We start from the raw sequence: 22910 nt of genomic DNA on the forward strand, positions 1-22910 counted from the left end.
ATTCCTAGGTCGTGCTTCGTTGGATCATGGGGCCGGATGCCTTTGAGATGGATAAAATGTCTTCAGCCTTTTCTTCATCTTTTCTTTCCACTTGGCCGATATGCCCTGGTCCTCAACTGGTCCACTTAGACCCTGACCTGTCGCCGGATCTGCAACATATGCGCTTGTTTCGGTCGCGTTTGTGGAGTCTGACGACTGAGCTGTAGTGGACTGGCTAGCCGAGGCTGTCAGGCTTCCGTTACCGCTACTCGATGCAGTGCCCACTGTAAGTTGTTGTAAGTGGTGTTCGGTTTCTTTGACAGTCTTGGGTTTAATGCGACGACCTGAATTTGAGAGGTTGACAAACACAACAGCGCCAGTTGCCGTCAAGGAAGATATATCAACAGGGACTACCTCTTTCAGTATTCGCGTCCGTAAAAATGTTTTGGATACAATGTACTGCGCTGGATCGTGATGCTCTAGCTTTCCGGTTTGTTTACCCTTTAGACACCGGCAAGAGTCGAAAGGCCGACATGGCGATACCCAATCAAACTTGCGCGTTAAACCTCCCGGTTCCAGCCCAGGTCCTGATTGCTGTAGCTTTTCCTTGTACAGCAATGCAATAGTTGAAATGGAAGAAGTCAAGTGGTTTCCACCCTTAGGAATGGATCGCCATGCTGCGCACATAGCGTCAGCATTACTAGGACGGATGAGATCTCCGAAGCCTTTCCCAAAGACCGTGAGCACACCTATGTTAGGTAACAGATCGACCCAGCCGTTCTCCCCAGAGTCGAATCGCTCAATGCGAGAAACAAACTGAGGACGAGATTTCACAAGATCGAGGATGTCGAAACCCACAATGCTTTTCCGTGTGTCCAAACTTTGGTTGACCCTGGTGCCTCCTTCTGCAGCTACACGAGTCCGGGCTTCGATGATAAGCTCTAAAGTATGGAGTATCTTGTCCACTCTGTTTCCAAAGGTTGAGTACGTGTCGACTGGCTGGCCATTTCCCAAGGAGCGGTCTTTTATGTAGACGTTCAGCGCGCGGTTCTCCCAATCTTTTAGTGTGCGTATTGCTGCAGCGCGCCCGCCCCGATCGACCCAGTTTTCTTTCAGCTGGCTTTTGTCAAAGGCCCAATCATACGGGCTGTCAGGGTCGGTCTCGTCCAATTGCAGAGAGATTCGGACCAGGTGGAGTAATGCCGAAGCACCATCCACTAGCCAGGCTCTGCGGTCTGTCACGTCGTAAAAGTTGACAAACTGCTCACTCAGCCAACCGAGCACCTGGGAAGAATCACGGGCCTCTTCAGATATTATTGGTTGCTCTCTCTGGTTGATTCGTGCATTCAAGCCCCCTATCACATACATGCCTCCTTCAATGTATAGACGGTCGATGACACTGTACGAAGGAGATGGCAATGTTCCAGATGCGGAGACATCGAGATCAGCCTGTGGATGACCTGGTACCATGGTTAGAACCGAGCTGTTGTATTTGCACTACTCCCGGTTTCTGGCTTACCGCAAAAGTCTGCCGCTTCAGAGCACCATCCAATGATATGACGACAGTTTCCCAGTGAGCGGAGTAAAGGCAACTGTCTTTCGTTCGAGATCGTTTCCTTTATCCGAGGGTCGTAGTAAGATATACGCTTGCCCGGTTTGCTGCTAGTATAAGCATGCCACATAATGAGATCATCGTCCGTGACAAATTCAGTAGCAACCAGCAATGTGTCGAAACCTTTCATAATGATCCTGTTATCCAGAAGAGCCACTTGTTGGGCTTGTAAGAGGCTGGCTATAGTGTCTAGCGATGCCTCAAGACCTGCAGCTGGCGTCGACTTTCGGAGTATAGGATAACCGCTAACTATGATAGGGTTTGCAAAGAGCTTAGTCCAGCAGATACCTTTGACCGAAACAAAAAGCTCCTTGTCATCCTGAACGTCGAAGGTGAGATTACTCGATATCGTGATTTCTGTGGAATAATCTTGATTGGTCGATGCTTTTACTGATAAGGTTGTCATACGCAGTGACACCATAACGGGTGTTTCTTGTGGCGGTGGTAAACGTAGTGTAGCCGCTAGCCATGCGACCTGCTCTGCAAATTCGGCTACCATGTATGGGCCACCATGAGCCTCTATCGAGCAGTGACCAGTAGACGTAACGTTGAGCTTTACATGAAGTGTAGACGAAAGGACGTCTAAGGTTACATCAGCGAGAGAAGCATAGAGCTTAATGCGGAACATACATGAGCGTATTTGACCTGAGCAGCAACGTAGGCGCTCTAACAGCATACCTTCCAACCATTTGCCAGTGGTTGGCCATGTATGGCAGAGATATGTAGCCACTGTAACTGCCTGAAGGTCATTCCGTGAGCCTGTCAAACATAATATATGATTGCACATGTCTGGAGAAGGTGACAATCCCAGTGACTCAATGTACTTCGCCAGCTCCCAGATTATATCAATTTGCATGCGAACGATCGACGCTGAATGTTGGCCACGTACGTTCTGGACAACCTCGCGAAGTATGTCCGATCCGATTTTATCCTTGATATTCGGACCCGGACAGCAGACTTGAGTCCTAGTTCTAAGCTTTGCGAGAAGCCAGTGGTACGCATCTGACCTCAAGATCCATTCATCGTACCTATCAGATTGCGGCGGATAGACTCTTTGAGTAGATGAGGTTGGAGCTTCCCATTTCTGTGCAGGTGGCGAGCGTTCGGTGGAATCTTTTCGGTCGTCGGTTTCGTCTTCTTCAGGATGCTCGCCTCTGCGTATAGCGCTGACGATCTGGCTACAAAGTACGTCTCAGCTTATGACCAGTGGTTAACAGATGAAAAGAGCAGGGTGAACGGCCGTTTATGCTATATAAACTCACTTGCTTTGCTGAGAGAGATGTAATGATGCTCTCCGTTCGAGCGGCGTTGTTGATTCTTCATGCAATCTCCACGCGAAGACTTTCAGCCAGTTGTCGAGTTCAAGCGGCAGGATTTCGCTTGGGGACCCAAGACTGACAATGATTTTTGAGTCACTGATCAATCGTCGGACAAAACGGTTGACTAAACCCGTGTCGATGATATTCGTTGGAGGAACCACAAGACTCTCTCCTAACGATGGAGGAGATTCCAACGAGGAAGGCTTCCTTCCATCTGTTGGGCTCGGACGGACACGGGAGGTATCGACAGTCGACGCCCGAGTATGCGGAATCGCGTCGGTACTTTCCAAAAGTGATGACTGCATTCGAATACGGATATCGTCTAAAGAGCTGATGGACCCGCGTCTCGGGAATTGTGACAATGTGTTGTTTTGGAATTGTTCCTTCCCAGAGTATGGGAGAGAACTTGGCATTGGCGAGACTCTGCTAGCTATAGGGCCGGGGACCATAGGTTCTTTCCACACGTCCACTCCCTGTTCTTCCTCTCCCAGCTCCGACAATCTCTCAAGTACGATAGTTCGCTTAGAAGCGCCTTCACGAAGAGGGACATATAAAGGAACGGTATCCAAACCAAAGGCTTGCTGCACTAGTATGGCATAGAGTTTAGCGATGTCAATTCTGCCATACTTCGTGATCATGTCTCCCATTATGGTGGTTATAGCATCCGTAAAAGAGTCGCCTTTTAGTTTTTCGGCCTCAGCTGTATTGCTTGTGGCTGCAAGTAGTTCAAACCGACCGTAGACACTATCATGATGGATCCTTGATCGTGTTGCGGCATTCAAAGTAGCTTGCGGACAATCCAAGATGAAAAGGAGGTCGAACGTAGCTTCCCCGAATATTCTTTGTATTTTGGACCATTCGAGGTGTGGCTCATCTACGCGGCGACTGCATGTAATTAGATAAAGAACATTTCTACCCGTCTCGGCTCACTTACGGCTGCAAGATTGTCGATGGATACTGCGGCTTTTTAGGTCCAGAGTAGTATCGGTTGATATTTTCGTTTGCATGCTCAACATAATGGATGATCAACAGGCAAGGTGCATTAAGAACACGCTTCTCCCGTGTGAGGAAATCGTGCTCATACTGTATAATATTGTTTACTTCATCAAGATCGTGGTGACTAAGGATGGGGTACGTCTCCGTCTCGAAACCCAGGCTATTGAAGAGCCTTGACAAGTTCCTGATCTTGCGAGGAGGAGTACCTAGGAAAGTATCCCCGAATAGCGAAACTGCTTTGACATATGCGTATGGTGGTTGAGACACAGGTTTGTCCATCTTTGGTAAGATATGATGTTCAGGATTGAGATTGCCAAAGGAATCGTCGAGAAGAGGTCGCGTATGGCTAACACCGTGGGTGTCCATGTTGTGATGGGTCAAGGCGAGTGGGAAAGATAGGGCTGAGCGATGATAGCCACTAAGAATCAACGAACAGACGATTTCCGCTGATGAATGCAAATGTCAGGTCATACCGCTACAAAGGCTAGAATGTCGTCCTCTGATGCAAAACTCCTACTTGGAATGGACGTGCCGTACAATTCACCAACGAGGACCTCATGTTAGCACGATTCAGCCTCAGCTGAATCGATATGCTGTTTTCTCATTGGCCAATTCCAGAAAGGATAAGACTTTCTAATGCGCCCACCAATTATATATGTCGTTCATTGGGCCATCAACGAGCCTGGCGTACATGCTGCATATTCGTGGCTGCATGGAACGAGAACGCCTTGCGGACGATGGACGATGGACGATGGACGACACAAGGCTGAAAGTATGCCGCAGTCAACCTTTCGCTACTGTGCAACCAGGGACAAGTCAATACCGCACCTTCTGGAGCAGTGAGGCAACGAGTCGAAGCGCTCACAACACACATGTAGCGCATCGCAGTATCTTGTCCTACAGTAGCTATGAGCAGGACCCCACTGATGTTTGGCTGCCGATTAGCTATTACGGTGCTTGTAAGAGATCTCGCTACTTGACGCAATAGAGAGAACGGTAGCGCCACAGCCTCCACGGGAATCCTGATCGAACACATTTCCTCCTCTCTATCCCTGCACTTGATATCCTCAGAAGAGTCTTGGAATCAGGCTGTAGCTACTTGATCAGCAACCATACATTCTCGCAGGCCCATCTCCCCCATCCTTCAACCGCACAGAAAAATCTTGGCTCACTGTAGCTGTGTTGCTCTCGCTGGTCATGGCCCTTTGCGAATCCAAAACGAGAAGCAAAGAAATGTTACCATCAGTTTGAACGACTGTAAACGTGAGCGGCATGTGTGGAAGCATTAAGATTATATGCCGCGAATTTGACACGATGCGGCTAGTGGTAGAATTCAATTGTATTTTTACTCTACAATCTCTTTATCTTGGAGCTTTGGCGCTCCAGTCTTGTCCATACGTCTCCATAGACCCAGGAAGCCACCTCCGACAACTTGGTGGCCGACCTTTGGTCTACACACCATGACCCATTTGTCGTCTTCCTTGGTCAACTCTTCTGCCAGCTCAGTGTCGCGTGCTGCTTGGCTTGACTCTGAATCGGTAGTTTCGTCAATCGAGGGTTCGGAAGGTTGCTTTGTGTGAGCATCCTGTTTGGGTGCTCTGGGTTTGACGGCGCGAACATCCCACTCGCGAATCGTGCCTGCACCAAGCTCAATGACTTGGTCAAGCAGATATGGCAGCCTTTGTTCGCGGATGGTTTGGACACATTCGGCGATCTGGGTGACGCTTGGGTTGAAGACGGCGAGCAAGCCATTAGGGTGCAAGGCGGGAGCGACGTTGGCAAGGTGGCTAGTCGCGTTGGGGAGGTCTAAGAAGACATGGCTTAAGAAGGGCTCTTGCGTCTTCCTTGAGACTTTTTGTTTGGCTATCCACTCGGATACGTCGCCCACATGGAAGTCGACGTTACCCGCGTACATGCCATGTCGGAAGCCTTCTACAATCTTCTTTGCGTGTTTGGAATGTTTGCTAGATATGTCGAGCGTGTGTACGATGGCGCGACGAGCCTGTTTCCATGATTCGAGCCCTGACTCTTGTAGGTCTGACAGAGACTCGCCGAGGTATACTGCGTCTTCGGGTTCTTCCTCAGTTGATACATATGAAGGTGTTCTCGGAACCGGCGGATTGGCGGCGTGTATGGCGCGAGAAAGGTGCAGCGTCAGGGCGCCGTGGCCTGTGCCAGCTTCGAGTATCTCGAATGGTGGTTCGGTGCTTGGGCTAGTGGAGGGAGCATCAACGTGAATGTCGAGCAGGGACACGATGAGGTTCGTATCTGAAGGGTAGATCTAGTCGATGTTAGTATATGTATACGGTGCGAGCAGGCTATACGAATACGCACTGGAGTAACAAGGCGTGGAGTCAGTCTGACGTACTCGGCCAGTGTAGGGTCGTGGATGCGGAAGGAGGCACCCTTGTGGGAGTGGACAATCTGGCGCGGCTCTTTCCCAATCACATCTTTATGCTTGATGACGCCCCTGTGCGTGCCGGTCGACTTGGAGGCCTGCAGCTTCACGAGGCGGCCATCCTGAGTCTCTTTGGCCTCGCGCAAGAGCACAACATCGCCTTCTATGCGATTGTGAGCCGAGTCGGAGTGGTGGAAGCGGAGGTCTTGCCTTGGAATGCGCGGTACAGGCAGGAGCTACTCGTAAAGTGTCGCGCACGCGGGGGTAGTGCAGCACGTTGTAGCTGGCGCAGGGAGGAAAATCGCATGGCTTTGTCAGAGCAAACATGTGCAGATGCGGAGGTGACGCCTTCTCCGCACCGCGAAGCGAGCCGCGACCGCCCGAGGCACTGAGTGCCGGCGTCTCCAGACAGGTATCTGGTCAGCCCTGCGCAGAAGGTGGAACTTCAAGGCTGTGTTTATACCTTTGAATTCTCTTCGAGTCAACCAAGACTCCCCTATCGGCAGTTATGAAGCCCAGAAGAGCGCGTTGTGACGCTCTGATGCCTGCATCGCCATTGACCATCTGAGATTCCAAGGTTCGGCCTAGCCAAGAACACCATGGAGCACCACCTGCACACTTCCAAGACCTTGACCTCACCTCTCCAGCAAACGCCTCCATGTCATGGACATGAGCTCGCGTTGCTGTGAAACACACACTTGCTGAACTCGACCCTGCCTCTATGCGCCACTACTTACACCCCCGAGACCCTCCACCATGACGCGCCGCATAGTGAGTACAGAGACGGCGTCGTCCTAGTCAGCACTAACCACCACAGGTACGGACGGGCATACAGCTCATCGCCCTTACCATCGTCGTCTCCGTCACCGTATTCTTCCTCGATAATCGCTACCGCGTCCTCCCTCAATCTGTCCACAGTCACATGCCACTGCACCACGACGGCCTCATCATCACCGATATCACTGTGCAGACATGTTCGACAATCAATCCCCTCTCCAAATGCATGCTTGACCAGAAGAAGTGGCATCGCATCGAGAAGGACTTGCACCTCGGTTCGGGATGGGTTACCAAGGCATACGTCCACATCAAGCGCAAGCGAGAGGAGGAGCTCAAGACTGAAGACAAAGTCATCATCGATGTTCGCACAGGCAAGCTTGACCCCTCTGTGGGCGAGAAAGCCCAGGCGTCGGAGAAATGGGAGTCACGGCCAGCTGACATCTGGATCAAGCGCTCGCTGAAGCGTCACGCGAGCGACTCCAAGAAGGCAGTGACGGCCGTCGACATTCTTTTTGGCGCTGATGCAGTAGAGCCACGTCCTGGCTGGGAACTGGTCAAGAACGGAGCCCTGCATCTCGAGACGGGCAAAGCGAGCACCGATCCTCGCCTCAGCATACGAAGAGGCCCGGCAGCCAAGGTGGAGAAGCCTGTACCCAAGATCAGGAAGGATGGCAAATTCAAGATCATGCAGATATCCGACCTGCATCTCAGCACTGGCCTGGGTCACTGTAGAGACCCGGAGCCTAAGGGCCACAATGGCGGACACTGCGATGCCGACCCTAGGACCATAGAGTTTGTCGAGAGAGTTCTCGATGATGAAAAGCCAGACTTTGTCGTCTTGTCTGGCGACCAGGTCAATGGCGACACAGCACCTGATGTCCAAAGTGTAAGGCACATCCTATTTCAAGAGTGACAATAGCTAACCACCTCCAGGCCTTGTTCAAGATTGTCGACCCCCTCGCAGAGCGCAAGATACCATACGCAGCCATCTTCGGCAACCACGATGACGAAGGCACTCTCTCCCGCCACGCGCAAATGGATCTGTACGACTCCCTACCCTACTCCGTTAGTGAGCCCGGTCCCAACACGATAGATGGCGTCGGAAACTACTTTGTAGAGATCCAAGCCCACAGCAGCAAACACTCAGCCCTAACCCTATACTTCCTCGATACACACTCTTACTCGCCAGACGAGACCCACTACCGTGGCTACGACTGGCTCAAGCCAAATCAAATCGACTGGTTCAAGACCACTGCTCAGGGCTTGAAGGAAGCGCACAGCCACTACACCCATAAGCATCTCAACATGGCTTTCATCCACATCCCACTTCCAGAATATGGCAACGTCGACAACGAACGCGTTGGAAACTGGACTGAGCCCATTACTGCCCCGGCCTTCAACACCCACTTCAAAGACGCGCTGGTCGAATATGACATTAGTGCCGTCTCATGTGGCCACGACCACGTCAACGACTACTGCTCGCTTTCCAAAGAACCTGAGACTGGCGATCCAGAACTGTGGATGTGCTACGCCGGTGGCAGTGGCTTTGGTGGCTATGGTGGCTACAACAATTACCACCGCCGATTACGCGTGTTCGAAATCGATACAAATCAAGCACGCATTGTGACGTGGAAGCGGTTGGAATATGGTGACACTGGGAAGAGACTTGATACGCAGATCATTGTGGATTCGGGAAGGGTCATAGGGAGACAAAGCGCCAACGACGCGTGAAACGCGTGAGTAATTGGTGCAAACAATCGCATATCAAGGCGTTTAGGAGTACTATTATGGGCGTTCGGAAAATCACAGCTCTTGGAGATGTTGTTAGAGTTCGTCCCCAAGGTGGGCTACAAGATGAGGAATAGCAGATTTGAATCAACAAACGCAAGTTCGAGTAAATCTCATCTGAAATTGGCAGGAACGCTCACAAAATTATTGACGTGACTTGAACCTCTCTGCAAACGCAGCTAGTGCTCATCCCAGCTGCTCCGGAGTGATAAGCACCGAAAAGCAATAGCCAAGCTTTTCTTGCGCTGACGATAGACGCGCCTTAGTCGTGACAGGAGGCCTAATGTAAGGTTCCAATGTTTCGGCATCATGATTCGGAACCAGTCATATATAACAACGCTATATCCGTAGGAGATAAGCTGAGTAACACAAGAAGCAGTCAGCAAATAGCGCTGAATGCATACATACGCCCTGCAACTAGTCACAGGGAAGCTATAATATGGCATGGGCCCAAGACGATATCTTTATCAACCTGCGTGTTCACTACACCCTTTCTCAGGGTTCTTCACCATCGTCCTCGATATGCCTTTTCTCGCCCAAAAATGTCTACCCATTCCTACAAAAGACATCCTGTCGTGGATGTATGACGACCCACTTTTCGATCAAGATAGACCTGTACGCTCTCCAAGTACCCTCGCGTTGTATTGTTCCCACCATACTAATACGCGGTTTCAGATATATATCGACGCCAACAACCCAGCACACCACATTACCGCTGCACAGGCTCATGTCCTCATTCGCCAACTCATCGCCGGACTCAAACATGCGGGTATACAGACGGGCGATGTCGTACTAGTGCATGCCTTCAACTCGATTTACTACCCTATCATTGTCTTGGGTATCATAGGTGCAGGCGCAATCTACACAGGCACAAACCCAGGTTATACGAGATGGGAGATAGAACACGCGCTGAAGAGTAGCGCAGCAAAGATGGTGATTTGCGACACAGAAGTGCTGGAAAATGGGATGAGTGTGGCCGCGGAGGAATGTGGTCTACCTAGAGAACGAATCTTAATGCTAGACGATACTAGTCTTCATCTTCCACCACAACGAGCGGCAGACGACAAAACGTCTTGGCGTACACTGCTCATGCATGGCGAGGCCGATTGGCAGCGTTTCGACGAACTGGAGACGAGCCGGCGTACGATCGCTGGTCTGTTCTTCTCCAGCGGGACGACGGGGTTGCCCAAGTTGGCGAAACTGTCGCATTACAACCTCATCGCGCAACATACACTGGTCTTCCAGGCGAATCCGCGGCCATACCTTCTCAAGCGTCTAATTGCGCTGCCAATGTTCCATGCTGCTACTGCGCCGTCGACGCACTTCTCCCCTCTTCGCGCGGGACAACAACAGATTGTCATGCGGCGGTACGAACCTCGAACGTTTCCTGAGATGGCGGAGAAGCATGCAATCACGGATTTAACCCTCGTGCCCCCACAGGTAACCAGTATGTTAGCAATCCCGTTGACCAAAGCAGAAAAAAGGAGGATGTTGGCAACTGTGCGTTGGGCGGTTGGCGGAGCCGCACATCTCGACGCTACCACACAGAAACGCTTCCAAGACCTACTTCCACCGGGATCACCATTTACACAGATCTGGGGAATGACGGAAGTGAGCTGTTTCGGGTCCATCTTTCCCTGGCCTGAGATAGATGACACAGGCAGTGTGGGAAAATTTTTATCGAACCTGGATGTGAAGTTGCTGGATGATGACGGAAAGGATATCACGAACTTCGACGTGAAGGGTGAGCTGGCTGTGAGAGGGCCAACAATCACGAGTGGATATGTTGGTGTGGCGCGAGAGCGAGACTTTGATAGCGAAGGCTACTTCAGGACAGGAGATGTACTGTATTGTAATGGCAGAACTAGACTGTGGTACATTGTTGATCGAAAGAAGGAGCTTATCAAGGTCCGCGGCTTTCAGGTCGCGCCGGCGGAGCTAGAGGGAGTGATTTTGGAATGTCCGGGAGTGGCAGATGTCGCTGTCATTGGAGTTAGCGGATGTGGCAGTAACGAGGAGGTACCTAGAGCATATATCGTCAAAGGGAAAGATGAAGAGTTAACGGAACAACACGTCAAGAGCTGGGTCGAGGCAAAGCTGGCAAAGTACAAAAGGCTCGATGGCGGCGTGGTTTTCGTGCCGGCTATACCGAAAAGTCCGAGCGGTAAGATCTTAAAACGTGTACTGAAGGAAGGGATGACGGAAGTAGCGACACGTGCGAAATTGTGAATTATATTCTTTCCTATCAGAAGGGCTCTGTTTGCCAGAAGTCCAAATTGGTCGGAGCGACTTGACCCAGAAATGTCTCGTCGAAACCGAAGCCGTATGATCCAATCAGATCGTACATGTTGTACTCGTTTGTCGCGTCGACGCTTTCGTCATTGCTCGCTGTAGCGGCCTTAACGGGATCAAAAATGTGCGTAGCAGCTGGCGATGCGGCTGGAAAGCCGCCTTGTGTGACTGAGCCAGAAGGGGTCCCAACAACATCGAGTCGTTTCAGCAGATCGTTGATTCCTTGAACGATGTGTGTGGTAATATGTTTCTCGTTCAGGTTTTCTGCCACCTTGGCTAAGAAAGAAGACGATCGTCGCGACAGCGAGAGCACTTGGTTGATGTTGAAATTGAGACCTAGTCCAACGGGCTCCGTCGCCCACTCTGGCGACTGTACTTGTGCCATGCCTCCCCAGGTTTTCGCCATCTTTAACAAAAATGTAGCGCAGAATGCGACCATGGTGTGCGTGAAGATTGGGACTGCAGTCATTGCTTTGCGGAGATCTGGCTCTTCGAAGATGAGGGTAAGTGTACTTGTGGCGGCGGTGATGGCGATGTTAGCTGCTTCGCGGCGGTCGTAAGAGAGCGACTCGGACGTTGCAGCGCTGGGTGGAGGCAGAGCACGCAGCGCCAGAGAGTTGAGCTGAAACCTAGCGAAGTGATAGTATAGCACTACACCCTTTGATGGATATGATCCGATAGATGGGCTATCAGCGGATCTAGCCTGCCATGCAAGTCGCCATTGTTCGATTGCAAAGTTGAAGAGGCGGAGTTGCTGGAAATCAGGCTCCGTAAGTGGTTGTTCTGGATCGCTGCCATAGGCGATGTATGCTTCTGTCAAGATCTTGAATAGAGTAACTTGAGCTCCCAATCTGATGTCGCCTGGCGTCGTCTTTGGGCTGTCGAGGAATTGTTCGATGTTCTTGATCGCGATATCTTCGTGAACGATAGATGGACGTCCATATGCGATGCTAAACTGTTTGTCGCACACATACAGGGCATACCATAGGCGGACATTGTCGCGCTGCTCTTCGTGCCCTCGCATTAGCCTCTGGTAAGACATGTGCAAGTTCATCTCCACGGCATTCCTCACAGCAAGTCCTGCTAACTTCCAGCTCAGGTTGGAGAGATAGAAGGCAGCAAGAGTTAACGCACGGATGTCATCGAGGTTCTGAGGCCGAGCAAGAAAGGTACTGTAGACTAACGATACAAAGATGTTGTAGCATTTTTGCAACGCTTCGTCTCGACCAGGCGTATGCAACGCTGAGATGGTAAGCACAGCCGCGGTGAGAAGCGTGGACTGACGTCGAGCTGCTTCCAAAGAGTCATATGGGAAGAGTACACCAGCCCAAAGGTAGAGACGTATGTCTTGCATATACCGTCGGAATAGATCTTCAGCTTCCGCTAAAGGTATGATACCTTGAGCTATGAAGTCCTCCTCAACAGAGTTGGAATTCGGCTTCCACCGAACGCTGCTCCGAAGATTCCGAATCCGCGTAAGGTCGTATAGACTCCTCATGGGCGCTGTTACCAAGCTGGATTCTTCGCCCGACTCACGCTCTACAGATGTGTCTCTCGTCATATCCATAGGCGGTGGGACGACGAACGTAGAGTGTCCATTTTCAGACATCATGTTTGTCGGGCTGATAGTCATACTATGCGTGCGTCCTGAAGGCAGTTGAGGCGAGCCTTGACTGACTGGACTATCCAAGCTCGGAAGTTTATTGTGCTGAAGAAGACGCTGCACCGCCGAGCGCAGCTGCCCCAGTTCGGCTGTCGCATTGGATTTCCAACTGAAGTACTTAGCGACGGCGCTGAAGACACGTATTCAAAGCACTTACGCAGCATCTTCGTCTAGTAGTCGCTGGTTCAGGTTGTATGGGACGCATTCAGTTCCGCTCCGCAGGCACTTTGCGCACTTTGCTTCATTGTCGACAGGTTCACACTTGATCTTGTGCCGTTTGCACTCCGCACCTATACAGCATGGGCAAGGAGTCGCGATAGAGTGGGGCGCGTTGACTTACAGGCTCTAATTCTCGGAGTGCGCGGTGCAGGTCGGCGTCCATCTTCATGATCCGCATCCTCACTTGGACGCTTCAGTGGAGACATATCCAAGATTCCATGCCATCGGACCTGCAAAGGATGAAACCGTCAGAGATCTTCGCGACACGACATTCAGGCTGAAAACACCGTGCTCGCGTTCGCGCTCGTGACATGATGAGATTGTGAGGAGGCTAGCCAGCCATCGCGGAATATCAGCGCTTAACCCAAAGCAGCGGCAAAGTGGGGTGGTTCATGCACATCAAGCCGTTCATGAGCTAATGTGCCGCACCAACATCCTGTTTACCCGTCAAGGGTCTTGCTCTGCCAGCTCGAGAGCTCAAGGCAAAATTGCGGAAAATCTCCATGCTGCGATGGTAACACGGTTTGATCACTGAGATGCGCACGCAAAATTATACAGCGCAGCTTCCGGAAATAAGCACCAGCCGCGAAATTTCAGCTCCAGACCGAGGTTTGCTCACACTATTCTATTGGTTAGACAAGCAGCAGTCAAGCTGTGGTCATTGGCATAGACTATCCTGTTGTAAAAATCCAGACTTGAATGCTTACATTCGCATTAGGGGGGCACTACAAGCAAGGCTTCCAAAGACGACTTGCAAGATCTATCATTAAGGGAACAACCCTTCAGCCATAAGGATCAGCACGGTCACAAAACTTTACTCTATTGCTAACACACCCCCCGAGATTAGTGTCATGACTACCATCTTGCTCCATGTCATTCATATCCGTTCAGTCTGTACGAATCATGCAAGACCTTTTCTATCAGTACGCAGTCTATAATCTATGCTAGTACTACCTTGATATTTAGCAATCAGCGTGTTCCGATTTCTCCTTATAACCTGTTTCCTATGTGGGGTCATTCTCGCCGATTTCACTGGAACAAAATTTGTCCATCTTCGTCTTTAGGCTTGTAGACCTCAAGCGTAGAACAGGTGATGCGATTATACTCTGTAAGAACTTCATTACAGACGTCCTTGAAATGCTACAGGGGCCTTCAACGTACCAAAAGAAAACGATTAGATTCAGTCATGTTTTATGACAGTCGCGCCTCCACTATGACGAAGACCTCCACCACAGGTTTTATACTGTGACTGTATTTCCAGAACGATCCTCCGAACGCATATTGGCTAACAGAATCATCTCTGCATAATGAATTTCCTACACCCACATTGAAAGCCCCCTCTTATCAAGCAGTGCATCTCTCGCCATATTGCTGTCTCATTTGAACATGATTTAGACGAATCCCGAAACTGCAGAAATAGCGCTCGTAGCTTCCGACGCACAGGTGCTCAATGAAATCAAAAGCTAGAGGAAACAGAATTGCCTCAAGGACGACAAGATTTTGCGTGAATGATATCACGTTGTCTGTCCGTTCCTCAAAATGGCTATCGCAGAGGGGGAAGACCATTGCAGTACGTTGGCGAGCGGCCTGGAAGTATTCATGCTTACACTGCAAGAAGAGGAGAGAGTTTTATAGGGCATGGAGATATTGCTTGTGCGCTCGAGAGCTATGCGCAGATGCTTGAGTACAGTGAGCTGCCAACCAGAACTCCTCTCCAAGTCTGCGTATTTCATATATTGATCACACTAACCCCTATTTGAGAGACAAATATCATGAGATTCTCAATCTTCGTCGCCAGTATCATCGCTAGGTACGTAGCTTCCACGCCCGACAATGACTCGCGCTATCAGCAGATGGCTAACGAATCGAACAGCGCATCTTCTGTCACCGGCCAAGTTGAGCTGACAGGTGAGCAGAGGATATGTGAGTGTCGCATCACGGCTTCTGAATCAAGCCCATCGGTCGTCTTTTCCAGTATTTCATGTGCTGCAGTAGGCGGAAGGGAGTGTTTCAGCGAGATAGGAAACTCCATCTCGGTTTGTTTTTCCATCATTCATGCTTTAGTCCTTCTACAGAACTCTCTTTCATGCCGCAGACATTGGCAATTGGAAGGAAAAAGCGTTTACTAGGAACTGTGGCTAGTGTGTTACGAGCGAAGCCGCTTGGACGGATGAACAATGTCGTGAATGGGGCGGTAATCCCGTTGACAATCGCGTTTACAGAGGTGTCTGTAGAACTTACAATGGAGACGGGTGCCCTGCGTAAACTGCTTCCGTACAGACCTTATATCCATTGAGAAGTTTGTGCAAGGCAGCCTCTTTTTTTCCAAGACAATAGGTTGTTTACTCCTGGAATGAAAGTCTTCTGAACGCACCTTACACGATTTTGACTACCTCCGGCTCTGTATCGGCAAACCACTTCTCCCATTCTGACCATTCTTCGAGGGCTTCCCAGGCCTGCCAAGGCTTCCAATCCTTGCGATATCGCGGTCCTGAACAATAATCCAGTGACGTGACGCCGAGACCCAACCGTTGATAGCGGAGTTTGCCCCCATCGATGATTTGCCCCAAAACAAGAATGCAAGCACCAGTTTCATCCTGACATGTCCCAGTAAATAGCAATAGATAGAACACTGTTCCACATCTTCTCGTGCCCGGATCATGATTCTTCTTATTGGTTGCGCTGTCCACTTGAATATGGTCCGAATTACCCAGGAACGAAGAAGGATCACGTCGGAGATTCACATGTGTTCCAGTTGTGCTCGAGTCCGTGTTGAAAGATATGCTGCAGTCCGGGAAAATAATCTGTGCATTGGAGCCCTCCTTACATACGCTAGCACGATCGTGGTCGTCGTAGTACATGACTGCTTCGACCATATGTGCGCGTAGCTGGATGAAACTTCCAGCCTGCACTGCCCCGAACTTATTAACGGCGCTTGGAATGCAGTCAATATCAAGGATATCGACTTTGGATTCCAATACTGGCTCGGGCCCGGGATCCATAGACGGGAGCAACCAAGAAGAGGACCAGACCCTCATGGATCGCATAGCATTAGATGCCCATGACTACGACGGGACCTCGTTATCCATTGTGGGTCTAATCAGAGCTCTCAAGCTCGGGCCATCGGTGAATTCATCGCGATACCAGCCGAGATTGAATGGTAGTTCCATCTCCCAAAGTCCAGCCAAGTAGTTGGACTGCAATGTAGCGTGCAAGCGTGAAGCGACACTCGAAATGGCGGGTAACTTGTCGGTACCATATGTGAGATTTCGTGTCGAATATTCCCCGATCCAAGTGTGCCGGTCCTTAAGGGTCGCCTCATGTTCGTCCCGCTGCTGATATGCGTCGTCTCCATACCGGCATTCGCACGCGACTGTGACCTTACAACGCCACTTGGCTTCTATGTCCGTGAAGCTGAGGATACGCACAGCAAAATGACGCTCTTGCCATGCCCACGCTTGCCCTTCAAGTGGTCCATCAATCCAAGTGGGGCTGAAAAACGGTTCATATCTTCTAGCCCTGGGACAGCTTGTTGACTCTTCGTCGCCCGACGCGTCTGTGGCTCTGAGACCGATATTCACGGTGTGGTAATGTGATCTTGTTGAGGGAGCCTCTGCACCCTGAAAGGGGACCGAGCCATGGTCAGATGACACCGCTGCGACGACAAGCAGTGCGTTCTCATATATCTTGTCCATGTGCTCAGCCTGCCGTGCCCAGTCATCCTGCTTGTCCTGAATGATGTAAAGACTATCAATCCACAGGTAGGATACTCCCAGCTCTCGGGCTACGATGATTGAGTCCTGAAATGTGGGCGGCAAGGTCAATACATCAATCATTTTTTTGTGGTTGTGTATGTTTTTGGTTGTGGTACACGTGAAACGCTTCGAACCCCAGCAATGCGACAAAGCAATCCATGGCCCTCGGGGGACTTTATCTCGCGTCTCGACGAGTCGTAGGCTGCTTTGACTGCCGCTGTTCCACTCCAAACATAGCAGTCTTTCGGGAAGCCAGGAAGAATCTTGTGCTTCAGCGCACTTAGGGTGTTCCATTAGACATGTTCGTAGCGATGACCGCACGAAGTCCCACATCAGCTTGTCGCCAGGAACACGGGCAATTTCTCTTCGCACAGGGAAGCGAGCACTGTCCAGCCCTTCAGCCCGCAACTCATGGTCTGAAGAGCGGAACATGTCCAGACCCATCTCTAGCGTGATCCTCCCATTTCATGCAGATTTCATGAATATGTAGCCCGGACCGATGTCTTCGGATATCTGAAGTTGAAGAACGACGTTGGCTTCTTGACTGAAATGTATCCAATTCCACTCATAGTTGTCCGCAAAGAATTGTGGGTCCAGGGCCTGAATCGTCTCGACTACCAGGTTGCAGTGAGGGCATGAAGAAGCGAGAAGATTGGCCAGCCAGGTTGCAACAGGGTACTCAGTCCCCTGACCTGGATGAAAATCGTTACAAATACAGCAACTGCCCATCGTTGAACAATAGAGAAGGATAATATTGAGAAGATCTGGTTACCACCTCAAGAAAAGACAGCAGTGTCAGCAAAGCGAGGTAGGAGGAAGCTGGCTAACGTACTCTATATGCAAGTCACCCCACCATACGTCAACCAAGCATTGGCGCTATAGGCCCCACTTATTCTACAGCTATCATGCACAAAGCTACTGCCTCTACATCGACAGCGTTTCGAAACCAGCAAACACTTGCGACACCCTCTTGAGGCGAAACATGGGCGCGAAGTCGGATCACACCCAGGGCATCGAAAAATCGGACTCGACTGATGCCAACATGAACACCAAGGTTCACAGAAACCATGTCGGCTCTGACGAGACACCACCAATATACTACGACGCTGAGCCATCAGCCCAGCCACCAAGCTACCATAATTACCAATCCACTTCGCCTAATGAACTGCAAAAGAGGCCTGCATCACGACCTAAGCCCAGAGATCAACACAGCACTGGCGCACCCGCAAGTACCATCGCGGCAGTCCTTGGTTCTGAATATACCGATTTAGACGCTCAGCGACGAGCAGACCGCAAGAAGAAAACGTTTCGCGAGCGCTGGAACGATTTCAAAGAAAGAAGTCTTAGAGCCTATGATGTTTCCGAGGACAGGGCTGGAGCGGCGAGTGCGGCCGAGTGGAATGTGCAGGGTGGAAGACTGAGTGGAGGACTGGCGACACCGTATCGGAGAAAGGGGAAGTAAGTTAGTAATTGCTGTATCCTCAGACCATAGGAATGATAGAGAGAAAAAATATTAAGAAAAAATACTACTGATATACTACCTTTTAGTCTAGTAATTTAAGAAATATAAAGTAATAAAGCTTTACTATATATAGTTCTTTTATATACTTCTAAAGTAAGTTATTATAAATAAAAAGAATTTTCGCTTACTTAATAAAGTAACTAAAACTAAATACTTCTTAATAAGTATTAGTAAATAAAAAGTAACTAGTGTAAAGTCTACTAAGTAACGTAACTACTATTACGCTAAGATCTAATATCTAGAATAGTAAAACTACTTAGAATAGTAAAGCTATTAGAACTATTTTTAAATAAAAAACAAAATAAAATTATATAATAAGTTATAAAAAGTATAGAAGTTAAAAAAATATTATTAATATACTTTTTGTAGTTAGGTTTAATAGTATATCTCTAATATTAAAAAGTAAATAGTTACTATATCCTATATTAAATTAGTACTATTTGTTTATTAGTTTAGATTAATAACTATTTTCTATTTAAATATTTCTATTTAATACCTTAAAGAGTACTAATCTAGTTTACTTTACCTTAGTTTAGACTAAGCTTAGAGAAGTATAAGTTAACTTTATATATTTTAAGTACTACTAAATATTTATAAGCTTCTATTATATTAAATAAAGTATCTTATTACTTAATTATACTGTGTATAGAAGCTTAGTAATTATTACGTAATAAATTTATATAAATTTAAATACTTTATTTAAGCTTATAAGTATAAAGATTTTAAAAACCTAGTTATTATTATTTTACTACTTATTAGCTTTATTCTTTAGTAAATTATAAAACTCTATAATAGACTTAATTATATATACAATCTAGGTTTTATTAGCTAGTTTTAATATACTATATTAGAGTATTTTAAAAGACCTTTAAAACTAGAAGCCTAGTTATTATAAGTAATAATATAAGTTTAATCTAATTTTATTTAAATTATCCTTTTTAATAAGTATAAAAAGATCTAGTAAGAAGCTAAAATAATTAATATTAATTATAGATTAAAGACCTAGAAAAAAATAATAATAAAATTTAGACTATAAATCTATATACTTAATTTTATATAGTATTTATTACTTTTATAGCTCTTATCTTAAAAGAATATAGCTAGTTCCTAGATTTAGTTTATTACTTAGTAATAATATATATATTACTTTTACTTACTATTTACTATATAGATACTTTATATTATTATCTTAATTACTCTAGTAAGCTATATTCTATATATATTTAAGTATAAATAGCTATTACTTACTTTTTACTTCTTTATAAAATTTACCTCTAATAATTAAAAATAGAACCTATAGTGTTATATATTACTTACTATTAGGTAAGTAAGTTACTATATAATATTATACTATAATAAAGAAAAACTTATAATAGCTAAGATATAGCTAAATATACTAAAGTAGTATTCTCTACTAACGCTTAAATATAAAGTTTCTACCTCTACGTAGTAGCTTAGTATACTTATAGTATAATAGTATAGAGTTATTATTATAGCTATTGCTATAACTGCTTAGAGATAACATAGTGTTACTATATATACTATACTTAGTATTTTAATAATGAAAGAAGATATAGTAGTATTATAATTATATTTTATTAATATAATAAAGTAGTACTACATACCTATAGTTTTGTAGTAGTCCTGTTTTCTCCCCCCCTAGGCCTTAGGGACGGGGCCTACAGTGTTTCTATATTACGTATTATTGCGTTATTACGTTATCGCGTTATCGCATAATATTATAGTATTATTAAGAAAATTTTGAGTAGTTAAGCTTAAATAGACTTAAATATTTTATTTTACTAATATTATAATACTACCCTTTTACTTCTATATAATAAGCTGCCTTATACTTTAATAAAATATACTTATTATTATAGCTATTACTAATACTATCTAGAGATTAAGTAATAGCATTATACGTATTAAAGTAATTACTTTATTACTAAGGTAAGTATAGGTGCTATTATAATTATAATTATAATTATAATTACTACTAAGTAGCTATAAATATTTATAGCTTAGCAATTCTATTATCTAAGGTAACTATATTAGTTATATATCTATATTCTTTTATTATTACCTCTTAAGCTATTTAAGTTACTTAATTAATTATCTATTACTTTATTAGTATCTACTATATATTTATAACTATTTCTTATTATAACTATTCTAAAACTTAAATAATAGTATAGATAAAGTCTAACTAGCTATTAAATAGACTATTAAGAATATTCTAGAAGTATTTTTATTTACTTATTAGTTCTTAAGCTATAAGCTATAACTATATTATATAATTACTTTACTTTTATATTCTAATTATAAGTAAAGCCTTTATTTTTTTAACTTATATTTATCTTAGCTTATATAATTAAAGTACTAATAAGAAAAACTTTAAAGATAAATAGTTTTTTACTTAACTTACTTTTAAGCTTTTCTAAGCTTAACTTAAATAAGCTAACTAACTATATAAAAGCTTATATCTAGTACTTAAAGTTACTCTTAAAGTAGTCTATACTAAGCCTAACTTAATTATAACTATATTAATAAGTAGTAATTAGCGCGTTATTTATATTTATTATTATTATTATTATTATTATTAATATTATTATTAAGCTAACTATAGGGCTCTCTATAGCTAGGCGCTCTATACTTATAATATAGTTATATATAATAACTTACTATATATTAGAAATAAAATATAAGAATATAATAGTTAAAAAAAAGTATATTTAAGTTTATATTTAAGTACTTGTTAGAATTTAAATTCTATAGTTTAAAACTCTAGTTACTTACTATTAACTAAAGTTATCCTTAATAAAACTATACTTTTAATTAAATATTAAGCTTTATAGTAACTATTTAAAACTCTATAGTAGCTCTTAAGACTATATAGAATTTATAGTTTTAGCTTTAGTTATAATTAATAACTTTTTAAATAAGTATATATATAGCTATATATAGTAAAGCTAAGTAAGTATTTAGAAACATACTTCTACTATAATATAATATAGTATAACTTTATAGCCTTAGGCCTACATCTTATTACTAGTACGTTAATTAAATTAATAGTAGTTATAGGTAGAGAACTTAGCTTAAATTCTATTATCTTTTAAGTAAAAAGAGTACTTTAAATTAAATCTTAGTAGAGATTCTAACACCTAGCTAAAATATTCTACTAATATTATTTAAGTACTAGTATAAGTATATATAGTAGAATAGTAGATAACTAATCTAATTACTTAGAGAGCTTAGATAATAATACAAAAGAGACTAGTAAATACTTAACTTATATATTTACCTTTAAGGCTTAGATAATAGAACTTCTACTCTTAAGTAATATCTTTTTATAGCTACTTAGTAGTAATAGTAATTATAATTATAATAATAATAGTACTAGTACTTATACTTCTAATAAAGTAACTAATATAATATATCTAATAATACAGCTTAGTCTCTAAATAATATTAGTAATAGCTATATAAGTAAGTATATTCTATTATAGAATAAAGCAGCTCACTAAGTTAAAGTAAAGAGTTAGTACTTTAGCGTTAATAAAAAGAGACGCTTAAGTACGCTAGTTTAGGCTTAGCTACTTAAAGTTTCCTTAATAATATAATATAATCTTATATTAATTTATTTAACGTGCTAGTAATCAGACGTAGATATAATACTATTAAGTTATACTATATTATATTGCAGTAGAAGTGTATTCCTAAACACTTACTTAGCTTTACTATATATAGCTATATATATTCTTATTTAGAACTTTTATTAATTACTACTAAAGCTATAAATCTTATATAGTTTTAAAGAGCTACTATAGAGCTCTTAGCTCTAAGTAGTTATTATAAAGCTTAACGTTAAAAGAAGAGTATAGTTTTATTAGAAAAAACTATAGTTAATAGTAGATAACTGAAATCTTAAACTATAAAATTTAGATCTTAAAAAATATTTAAATATAAACTTAAAAATTCTTTTTCTAACTTTAATATCTTAATATCTTAAGCTTTATTATTATACTTATACTTACTATCTTTAATATATTACTATAAATTATTATATATATCTATATTTTAAGTATAAAGCGCTTAGTTAAAGAGAATTTTATAATGTCTTTAATAATAATTATATTAACTATAGATACTATACTAATAGCTACCTATTAATATAGTAAGAATAAAATTAATTCTAATATAAACTACTTTAAGGGTAACTTTAATTACTAAGTATAAGCTTATATATAGCTAGTTAGCTTATCTAACTTAAGTATAGAAGAGCTTAAGAGCAGGTTTAATAAAGAACTATTTAGAATTAAACTTTTCTTTATTAGTACTATCTTTATATTAGCTAAGAAAGATATAAGTTTAAAAGATAAAGCCTTTACTTATATCTAGAATATAAGATTATAGTAGTTATATAATATAGTTATAGCTAAGAGCGTAAAAACTAATAAGTAGAATAAATACTTTTAAAATATTTATAAAGGTTAATTTAAAAGCTAGCTAAACTTTATCTATATTATTATCTATAAACTAAAATAGATATAACGTAGTAGATAATTAATTTAGCAACTTAGATAGTTTAGAA

General features: G+C 44.4%; 7 protein-coding genes across 7 annotated transcripts; 2 read left to right on the forward strand and 5 right to left on the reverse strand.

Moving 5' to 3' along the window:
- Positions 1 to 24: 24 nt before the first annotated feature.
- On the reverse strand, positions 25 to 4272 carry GT037_009819 (uncharacterized protein; the record flags this gene model as incomplete). The annotated part of the gene is made up of 4 exons (XM_038934866.1): positions 25 to 1439; positions 1499 to 2769; positions 2854 to 3795; positions 3845 to 4272. 4 exons carry the CDS (start codon positions 4270 to 4272, stop codon positions 25 to 27), a joined length of 4056 nt encoding a protein of 1351 aa, XP_038782667.1.
- A 979-nt stretch (positions 4273 to 5251) lies between these two features.
- GT037_009820 (s-adenosyl-l-methionine-dependent methyltransferase) lies at positions 5252 to 6611 on the reverse strand (the record flags this gene model as incomplete). Its single annotated transcript, XM_038934867.1, has 3 exons — positions 5252 to 6187; positions 6241 to 6467; positions 6563 to 6611. The coding sequence occupies 3 exons, from the start codon at positions 6609 to 6611 to the stop codon at positions 5252 to 5254; spliced, it is 1212 nt and encodes a 403-aa protein (XP_038782668.1).
- A 449-nt stretch (positions 6612 to 7060) lies between these two features.
- On the forward strand, positions 7061 to 11098 carry GT037_009821 (metallo-dependent phosphatase; the record flags this gene model as incomplete). The annotated part of the gene is made up of 5 exons (XM_038934868.1): positions 7061 to 7075; positions 7122 to 7967; positions 8015 to 8729; positions 9369 to 9484; positions 9545 to 11098. The coding sequence occupies 5 exons, from the start codon at positions 7061 to 7063 to the stop codon at positions 11096 to 11098; spliced, it is 3246 nt and encodes a 1081-aa protein (XP_038782669.1).
- Positions 11099 to 11114: 16 nt separating this feature from the next.
- GT037_009822 (fungal-specific transcription factor-like protein) lies at positions 11115 to 13249 on the reverse strand (the record flags this gene model as incomplete). The annotated part of the gene is made up of 3 exons (XM_038934869.1): positions 11115 to 12933; positions 12982 to 13114; positions 13165 to 13249. The coding sequence occupies 3 exons, from the start codon at positions 13247 to 13249 to the stop codon at positions 11115 to 11117; spliced, it is 2037 nt and encodes a 678-aa protein (XP_038782670.1).
- Positions 13250 to 15418: 2169 nt separating this feature from the next.
- On the reverse strand, positions 15419 to 16045 carry GT037_009823 (uncharacterized protein; the record flags this gene model as incomplete). Its single annotated transcript, XM_038934870.1, has 1 exon — positions 15419 to 16045. One exon carries the CDS (start codon positions 16043 to 16045, stop codon positions 15419 to 15421), a length of 627 nt encoding a protein of 208 aa, XP_038782671.1.
- A 63-nt stretch (positions 16046 to 16108) lies between these two features.
- Positions 16109 to 16879, reverse strand: GT037_009824 (uncharacterized protein; the record flags this gene model as incomplete). Its single annotated transcript, XM_038934871.1, has 1 exon — positions 16109 to 16879. The coding sequence occupies one exon, from the start codon at positions 16877 to 16879 to the stop codon at positions 16109 to 16111; it is 771 nt and encodes a 256-aa protein (XP_038782672.1).
- A 901-nt stretch (positions 16880 to 17780) lies between these two features.
- GT037_009825 (uncharacterized protein) lies at positions 17781 to 18260 on the forward strand (the record flags this gene model as incomplete). The annotated part of the gene is made up of 1 exon (XM_038934872.1): positions 17781 to 18260. One exon carries the CDS (start codon positions 17781 to 17783, stop codon positions 18258 to 18260), a length of 480 nt encoding a protein of 159 aa, XP_038782673.1.
- Between the last annotated feature and the right edge of the window lie 4650 nt (positions 18261 to 22910).

This window comes from Alternaria burnsii (genome assembly GCF_013036055.1).
Source record: "Alternaria burnsii strain CBS107.38 chromosome Unknown 725, whole genome shotgun sequence".
Taxonomy (NCBI): Eukaryota; Fungi; Ascomycota; class Dothideomycetes; order Pleosporales; family Pleosporaceae; genus Alternaria; species Alternaria burnsii.